Here is an 8,926-nt window from a genome sequence, read left to right as displayed (position 1 = left end):
AGGCCAGGGTCCATGAGGCAGCATTGGACAGCCTGGAGCCACAGGGGCTCACCTGTACTTTGGTTCTGGAAGGAGGCTGGGACCCTCCTCCAGGCATCATCCCTGAGAACAGGCCCAGCCACCCTGGGTGGGTAGCAGGGGCCCTGGTGACACTGCCATCCAGGCTTGGCGTGGGTGGGCTCCATTCCGAGACCTGCAGTCCGTCTCACAGTTCTGGCAGAGAAAGGGGTGGCTTCCCAGGAGGAAAGCGTCTCGCTGGCCTTCAGGAGTCCTTGATGTCCTTGATGTCCCTGAGGGGTGCCTCATCCAGGATGCTACGCACCTGCTCCAGAGTCTCTGCTTGGCGAATCCGCTCCAGGCGTACCTGTGTGGTTGGGTGGGAGATAGGGAAAGCCCTGCTGAGGAAACAGCCCTGCCTGACCAGCCTGCCTCTTGGGTCAGCTCTGCAGAGGCAGTCTGTGTTCAGTTGGGGTCTAGGGAAGGAATGGGTCCCAGGAGGTTGCCCGAGGAAGTCTGGGTGTTGCTGGCCATTGATGGGGCTGACAGCATGAAGCTGGCATGCAGCTGAGGTGTGCAAGAGAACGTCCGTGTTTCTGGGCAACAGCTCAGGAGGAAAGACCATGCCAGGCCTAGAAAAAGGACCTCTCCTAATTGGGGGCTGCCTCTGTGAGACCAGGACAAGTCACTCAGAGCCATACCAACTAGGCAGGAAGGCCAGGTCATACCTGCAGGCCTGGGACAGCCGGACGAAGTCCCTCTGCACCTGCTCAATGGTCTCCAGCTCGCCTGCAGCCGCAGTGTCTTGGCCTCTGTTCCGAGAGGAGGTCTGTGAGTTGGGCTGCAGGGACAAGATGTGGGGCTGGGGCTGACTCATCTTTGGCTAGGCGAGAGGGTGGTGGCCAGAGCCACGGGGTGACCCGCATTGGTGTCCCTTCAATACCACAGACTCTGGCTTCCTTTGGCCCAAGCCAGGTGGCTGAATGCAGGGCTTCCTGCTACCTGGTCTGAGGGAGACAGGAAGGGTGTGAGGGGGGACACAACCACACAGATGTGTTAGCCGCGCCATGCCGCCCATGCCACCCATGCCATCACCTTGCACTGCTCTTGCTGGACCCGCTCTGTCTCCATCCTCAGGCTACACAGGGAGGCTGGGAAGGCAAGGAGCAAGGAGAGTGGGGGTGAGGCCACGGCGGTCCCAGGCTCCTGGCGTGGCCTCCACAAGGTGCCGACCCTACTCACCCTCGAGCACATCTGTGGGAGTGAGAGAGAGAGAGAGAGGTCAAGGCTGGATCTCCACTCCTCTGCCCGGGCCTGACCCAGGGGACCCTGCGGTGGCTTGCTCTCCCGCACCTGTCTCTTCTCGTTGCACACCTCAGCTGTCCTCCAGGCTGGCCCTGGCCGCTGTTTTCTCCCAGCGCCTCGCGCAGCTTCACGATTTCAATGCGGCAGTGCGCTCAGCCTCATGCTCCTGCGCCTGTTGCCTGGCCGCGCTGTTGCTGGGTGTGCCGCACCAGCAGATGGAGCTCCTGCGAGAGACACAAGGGGTCTGCTGGGCACAGGGCGAAGAGGAGGGCAGGAACCACTGGCCAGATGCAGAGTGTGCAGAGAGGGAAGGCAGGGAGGGGGGGCGTTAAAACAGGAAAGACGCCAAATGCCACAGTCAGAGTGGTAAGCCAGCTGCAGATTCATAGTGGGATGAAGAAATGGGAGGCCATGACTGCCACATGGTATGGGACTTTCAAGAACAGTGTGGAAAGTTCCAGAATACCTATAAGTTTCCAAACAACTCAAGTTAAGGCTCCATTATGTACATAATGAAAACCACAATAAAGGAGAGCAGGGAGGCCTGGGGATGCTCAGCTGACAGGGTGCTTGCCTAGCAGGCAGAAGCCCCAGGTTCGATCCCCAGCACTATATAAAACTGGGGACAGTGCTGGAGCGGTGGTGGCGCACGTCTTTAATTCCAGCACTTGGGAGGCAGAGGCAGGAGGATCTCTGTGAGTTCAAGGCCAGCCTGGGCTACAGAGTGAGTTTCAGGGCAGCCAGGGATACACAGAGAAACCCTGTCTTGAAGAAAACACAAACAAGCAAAAAACTAAACCAAACCAACAACCAAACAAACAAACAAAAAAAACTGAGGAGAGATGGTAGTGTGGGACTGTAATCCCAGCACTCCTGAGGTGGAAGAAGTGAGATCAGAAGTTCAAGACATCCTTGGCTACACAGGAGTTCCAGGCCAGCCTAGACTATAGGAGACGGTCTCAACGAAACAAAACAACACACACACACAAACCAACAAAAAAGAACAGGAAATCGAGACGAAAGACGACAGGGTCACACTCAAGTGGATGCTGGCAGTAATTCTCAGGAAGCGAGAACAACCAAGTGACCTACAAGTTCACGAACCAATTGTTTATAATCAACATGGACCATCATGGAGGATAGGTTCAACGATTCTGAAGAATTCAATCTTAAGGTCCTGATGTCACTTAAAAATAGCAAACAGCACCTGGTGTGGTGGGGCTATGATTCCACACTCAGGAGGCCAGCCTGTCTCAAAGAGAGGCCGGTCGCCAAAAAAAAAAAAAAAAAAAGAAAGAAAGAGAAAGAGAAAAGAGAAAAGAAAAGAAAAAAGGGCTCAGAGTGTGGTTCAGCGGCACAGGGCTTGTCCAGCCGCATGGGAGCATGGATGTGGCTAACCCCCTGCAGCGAGGACAGTGGGAGCAGCATGGGGTGCAGTCAGATGGCAAACACAATCACCGCTCCCTTCGCCTGTGGCCAGCACTGTTGAATTCTTTCTCTTCACGCCAACCTGGGGAGATGGTATGGGTCCATTTATCAGATGGAGAAATAAGTCTTAGACACGGCTAATTCATGAGAGCCAGGGTCTGTCCTCAGGTGTTCTTGGAGATGGGTTGACATCAGGCATTCGGGTGCCATTTACCTGGATGGAGTTGGGCAGAGCTCGCCTCATTCTCCACGGCTCGGGCCCTGGAGGCGGAGAGGGTAGCTGCTCAGCCCGGAGCCCTTGGTTTTCTTCATTCAGTCTCTTAACCTCAAGGTGCAGGCACTTATGAGAAAGTGGCCAGCTCTGCCTGGGGACATACAAAGCACAAGGCAATTAGAGGGACTGGCCTCTCTAGTCCCTGGGGCTAAACCAGAGCCCAATGCTAGGGTGCTATCTAGAAAGCCTGGCCGCTGACCCGCTGAGAAAAAAATGAAACCTTTTTTTTTTTTTGTTTTTTTGAGATAAGGTTTTTCTGTGTAGTCCTGGCTGTCCTGGAACTCACTCTGTAGACCAGGCTGGCTCTAACTCACTGCCTGCCTCTGCCCGAGTGCTGGGATTAAAGGCGTGTACCATCACTGACTGCTCAAGAAGAAACTCTTTAATTGCCTCTCTGGCTCTAAGCTCTTCAGATTCTGTCCCTGCTGACACACTGGCATCCACAGCCCACTGTGGGTATTTCACTTAGATGGTGTATTTTTTTAAAAAAGATTTATTTCAGCCGGGTGTGGTGGTGTACATCTTTAATCCCAGCACTTGGGAGGCAGAGGCAGGGGCAGGTGATCTCTGTGAGTTGGAGGCCAGCCTGGTCTACAAAGTGAGTACCAGGACAGCCAGACCTGTTACATTGAGAAACCCTGTCTATATCTCCAGACCCTTCTGCCTCCACCTCCCGAGTGCTGGGATTACATGCATGTGCCACTATACATGGTCAGTTTATATGGTGCTGGGCATTGAACCTAGGGCTCTGTGCCAGACAAGCACAGTTCTGCAATATGTTTTTAAAATTTATTTTTATTACATTGTGTGTGTGTGTGTGTGTGTGTGTGTGTGTGTGTTGTGTAGTGTATCATCCAGGCTAACCTCAAATTCATGATCCTCCTGTCTCAAACTCCTGTCTGCTGGGCTCGCACCTGACTTAGAATGTGCACACAGAAACGTGTGGAGGTCAGAGGACAACTTGCCAAGTCAGTTCTCACAACCCACATGGGTCTTGGTGATCACACTCGGGGCGTCAGGCTTTGTGGCAAGTGCTTTACCCACTTGAACCATCTTTTTCTTTCTTTTTTTTTTTTTTTTTTGGTTTTTCAAGACAGGGTTTCTCTGTGTAGCTTTGTGCCTTTCCTGGAACTCACTCTGTAGCCCAGGCTGGCCTCGAACTCACAGAGATCCGCCTGCCTCTGCCTCCTGTGTGCTGGGATTAAAGGCGTGTGCCACCAACACCCAGCTTGAACCATCTTGCTAGCCCCCAAAACATGGTTTTTTTTTTTTGGTTTTTCGAGACAGGGTTTCTCTGTGTAGCTTTGCGCCTTTCCTCGAACTCACAGAGATCCGCCTGACTCTACCTCCCGAGTGCTGGGATTAAAGGCGTGTGCCACCACCACCTGGCTCAAACATGCTTTTTTAAGTGCCAAAGTAATTGCCAAGTTTATTTACTCTCTTAAATATTTATTTATTTATGTATGTATGTATGTATGTATGTATGTGTATATGAGTTATCTATCTGCATGTATGCCTTTGTACCAGAAGAGGGCATCAGATCCCACTATGGATGGTTGTGAGCCACCATATGGTAGCTGGGACTTGAACTCAGGACCTATGGAAGAGCAGTCAGTATTCTTAACCTCTAAGCCATCTCTCCAGCCCCATGTAATTGCCAACTTTAAAACTGGGAGTCAATATACACATTTCAGATCTCTGGCTTCTCTTTACAAGCAGGATGTCTGACCACACAGATCTTGTGCACTTTTGGGTGGAACTGGTCAGTGTGTGATTTGCTTTCAGTCCTGATTCTGCAGACTGGATCGCATTAGCTCAGTTTACAGATGGGTAAGGAGTACATTCTAAGGTTGTGGGCTTAGTTCAAGATTACATAGCTCTGGCCACAGTCAGGCCACCCCAAAGGCTTCCTCACCTAGTGAGAGCAGCTGGGTGGAGGGCGGGGCTGATACTTGGTTTTCCATGCCCTCCAGGGCCCAAGTGGTCCTGACCTCTTACCCCAGACACGGCACTCACCATCTGCAGCTGCACGCGTTCTTGGGCCTGGCTCACGGTCCCTTGCAGAGTCCGAAGCAGTTGCTCTGAGTTCTGGACCTGGGCCAGGAGCACTGCATCTAAGGAGGGAGGAGGGTAAAATAAGAGGGATGCCGGGGGTGGGGGTGAGGAGGGGGTGGGGATGGGGAGGGAGTGCGGGTGGCCCCGGAAACGAGGCTGCACTTACTTGCTTGGCACAGTCCTCATTGCTCCGCCTCAGCCCCTCCTGCAGCTCATCCCGCTCACGGCTGACACTTTCCAGGTCCTTCTGCAGCTGCCGCCCTGCCAGACGGAGACCCAGACTTGTCTTTCAGCTCTGCTGGAGGGGAGTATGCCTATTCTTCCTTCCCCATGATCCCTCAGTAGGTCCGGCCGGCCGAGCCTCCAAAGTGGAGAGATACGGTTTACTTCCTGCATCTCTGCTGCCCTCTTCTGGGCTACTTAAAATTTCTTCTTCTTTTCTCCCCCAGTGCTGTGGGCTGAATCCAGAGTCCTGCACAGGCTAGGAAGTGCTCTACCACGGAGCCATACCCCACCCCTTTTCAGTTTTGTTCTGGGCATTTCTCACCACATTATCTTCTACAGCATCCCTACCCATGCTCTGCCCAACTTCCTTTGCGGAGGGGATCTCTCTCCCACACTGGCCTGCCTGTTGCGGCTTTAGTGCAGACCTCATACATATCAAGGGGTCCACTCACCTCTACCTGCAGCTGCTCCCACTGGCTATCTGGAACAAGCTGGTACCCAGGAGGGGGTAGGTAGATGCCCTCGGGGACCAGAGTGCCCGTGGACACCAGAGAAGCCGTCTCTTCCTGCTCAGGGCTTAGGCCCTGGGTGCTCGCAGGGAGGTACCACTGGCCGCCCCTCCGAGGGAGAAGGAAGAGATGGAGGCACTGTCGTCACAGTTGTGGGCAAAGGCCTCCGCCGCTGAGCCTGCATCTCCACCTGGCTCCTCCGAGGGCTCCAGCGGAGGCGAGGGGTTCCTTGATAGTGGAAGCAGCTCCGTGGAGCCGTGCAGGGAGGCAGGCTGCTTTGGTCGTCTCTAGGGAAAGTGGGAGGGAAGCGGCTGGCAGCCAGCGTCCCCGGCACCCTCCTTCCTCAGCACCCCTGGTGTCCCCCCTTCCCCTCACCTGGATCTCCTGGATCAGCTCTTCCGCCCTCAGCAGCTTCACTTTCAGCTCCGCGATCTCCTGCTCCATGGGTAACACAATTTCCCGGAGCTTCTCTGAGTCTTCATGGGCCTGGAGGGATGGGGCAGTGGGCAGTGACAGCCCCTCCCTCCTGAATGATGGCCACCAACTGTTCTAATCCTCCAGAAGGTGATGCCCACCCACAAGATTCCAGAACACTTGCTCTAAGTGCTTCCAGGGAAAGGGGCCCAAGGCCGTGACTAGCTTCTCTTGTCCACTCATTCTTCGTCCCGACATACATCTTTTTATACCATAGGACCTCCTCCGGTTTTCAACTGGGTACGCGGTCTCAGTTCTCTATTACCATCTATATCTCTCAGCTTCTCTGGAACTAAAGGTGATCACACAACGTAGTTCTAGCTAATGGGATGTAAGCACATGTGTAATATGTGAATTTACAGGTCAATTCCTTAAAGGAAGCTGTGTCTTTCTTTATAACTCCTTGCTGACTGGATGGGGATGTGATGCCTGGCATTCAAGCAATCATCTTGGACCGTGAGGCAATCTACTAGCTACAGTCAAAAGCAGTACAGAAGCCTAGGTTTCTTTTCTTTTCTTTTTTTTTTTTTTTAAAAAAAATTAAGTATTTTATCTTATGTTTATGCATGTTTTGCTGGCATATGTACATACGTTGTGTGCATCATCTGGTACATTGAGAAACCAGAAGAGGGCGTCTGGTCCTCTGGAACTAGAGTTACAGACAGCTATGAGCCATCAAGTAGGTTCAGGGAACTGAAGCTGGATCCTCTGGAAGAGTAGCAAGTACTCTTTTTTAAAAAAAAAAAAAATAAGAACAGATGTGTCAGACATCTGGAAACTAAGTTTTTTTTTTCTTTTGTTTTTTGTTTTTTAAGATTGATTTATTTATTATGTATACAGTGTTCTGTTTGCATGTATGTCTGCACACCAGAAGAGGGCACCAGATCTCATTATAGATGGTTGTGAGCCTGAGCTTCTGATCCTTCCACAGTGCCAGCACAGACATGTGCCACCGTGCCCAGTGTTATGCAGCCCGGACTGAACCAGGGCTTCACACACGCTAGGCAAGCACTCCAGCGACTGACCAAGCTCTGGCCCTGAGCTCCTGTTTGACCTTTGTTTTCACGAGTGGGAAATGGACTCTAGCTCTTGTTTCCTAGAGATCTAATTACTGGCCTCACAGAGCTTCTGCGAAGGTCAAATAAGGTAAGAATGCATACTGCTCGTAACGAGCAAGCATATGTAAATATACACGTCCTAAAATTTAATTGTTTTCATTGTCTCTTTGGTGGAATGGTTACTAAGTACCCCGAGGCTAGCCTCAAACTCGTAATTCTTCTGCCCAGCTTCCCCAGGGCTGGATTATAGGTATATACCACCACGTGGAGGTATTAAAATATACAGAGTTCTTGCCTATCATGCACAAATATATATATATATAGTGTATATATATATACACTTGTACACACACACACACACACACACACACACCTTTTTCAGGTTTCTAACTGGCTATGGGTGTGCATGCCTATAAATCCCAGCACTCAGGAGCTGAAGCAGGAGGCCTTTGGCAAGTTCAAGGCCAGCCTGGGCTACACAGCAAGATCCTGGTTCTTACTATGTTACCCAAGCTGTCTTGAAGCCCTGGGCTCAAGCCATCCTCCTGCCTCAGCCTCCCAAAGAGCTGGGACTATCAGTACCTGTCACCACACCCAGTTTCCTATTGTTATTAATGACAGGAACAATAAAGGAGGCATTATACCTTAGGGACCGAGTACAAGGACAGTTGACACTGTTGAGCACTCAGCAGTGTCCAGCACAGAAAGGGTTAGTTTCCTTCCTCCACATGACTGACCTTGTTTCTAGAGGTAAATAAACTTGGTCACTTCTGGCAAAGATCGTGCTAAGCACTCAACAATGGAGAGGCTCAGTGTCTACCTGGAGTCATTACTGTGTCCAATGACAGGCTATGAGACACCAACAATTACTACTGTTCCAAACCCCAGGGACAGGCAGTCCGTCCCACTCCAACCTTTTCCATTTGCTTCTCCAAGGAGTCCAGGGGGTGGGCCCGGGCCAGCAGCTGTTTGAGGTGGCCCAGCTCTCGATCCTTCTCCTCGGAGTCCTGCTGCTGCTGCTGCCGCTCCTGTTTCAGGGCTGCTATCTGCGTCTCGTAGCTGCTGATGGAGTCTGTGGGAGGGGAGGGTGGGTGTTTGGTGCCTGATCTCTCCAAGGTGGTCAACTGCAGCAGTTACCACGGTGAGCTGGGCAGCAATGGACCTGGGCAAGACCTTGGCACCTCTGTGTACCAGTGTCCTCAGGAGCAAGAGGGAGTGTGTCTGACCCCGGGGGTTTCAGGATGAAGTGAGACGATCTAAGGAAGGTGTCAACCATCTGACATACAATAAGGACCAACTGCACAGTATGCTGCTCAGATACATTCCAACTGAGGAACTGGCCCCAGGATATTTTTACTAAAATCAGGCAAGTATGAGGCCCTGTTATTAGTAAAAACAAAGGAAGTAAGATATCATAAGGGCTAAGAACAAAAACAGAACCCACTCCCGTCCCAGCACAGCAAACACAACAAAACCCAAATCCAAAAGTCATTTAATAGGAAACTGTTTGGGTGCATGCAGAAAAGAAAACTGAAAGTATTCCTTTCACATCATTCATAATACATAAATTCACTCAAATGTGAGTCCTCCATTTTGCCAGG

At 51.6% G+C, this 8,926-nt stretch overlaps 1 protein-coding gene across 1 annotated transcript; it reads right to left on the bottom strand.

Moving 5' to 3' along the window:
• Positions 1-262: 262 nt before the first annotated feature.
• On the bottom strand, positions 263-8,458 carry LOC114700322 (rab GTPase-binding effector protein 2; the record flags this gene model as incomplete). The annotated part of the gene is given in 18 exon segments (XM_037201938.1): positions 263-372; positions 733-786; positions 789-806; positions 809-840; positions 1,094-1,148; positions 1,240-1,251; positions 1,351-1,412; positions 1,414-1,448; positions 1,451-1,490; positions 1,492-1,526; positions 2,945-3,079; positions 3,081-3,095; positions 5,021-5,118; positions 5,222-5,345; positions 5,737-5,870; positions 5,873-6,080; positions 6,169-6,279; positions 8,240-8,458. Coding segments are annotated over 18 exon segments (1,497 nt in total), but the record flags the coding sequence as incomplete, so codon positions are not given.
• Positions 8,459-8,926: the final 468 nt, after the last annotated feature.

Source organism: Peromyscus leucopus, unplaced genomic scaffold (assembly GCF_004664715.2).
Source record: "Peromyscus leucopus breed LL Stock unplaced genomic scaffold, UCI_PerLeu_2.1 scaffold_473, whole genome shotgun sequence".
Classification (NCBI taxonomy): domain Eukaryota; kingdom Metazoa; phylum Chordata; class Mammalia; order Rodentia; family Cricetidae; genus Peromyscus; species Peromyscus leucopus.
The sequence above is the reverse complement of the archived record's forward strand: the minus strand, read 5'-3'. Positions and strand labels throughout refer to the sequence as shown.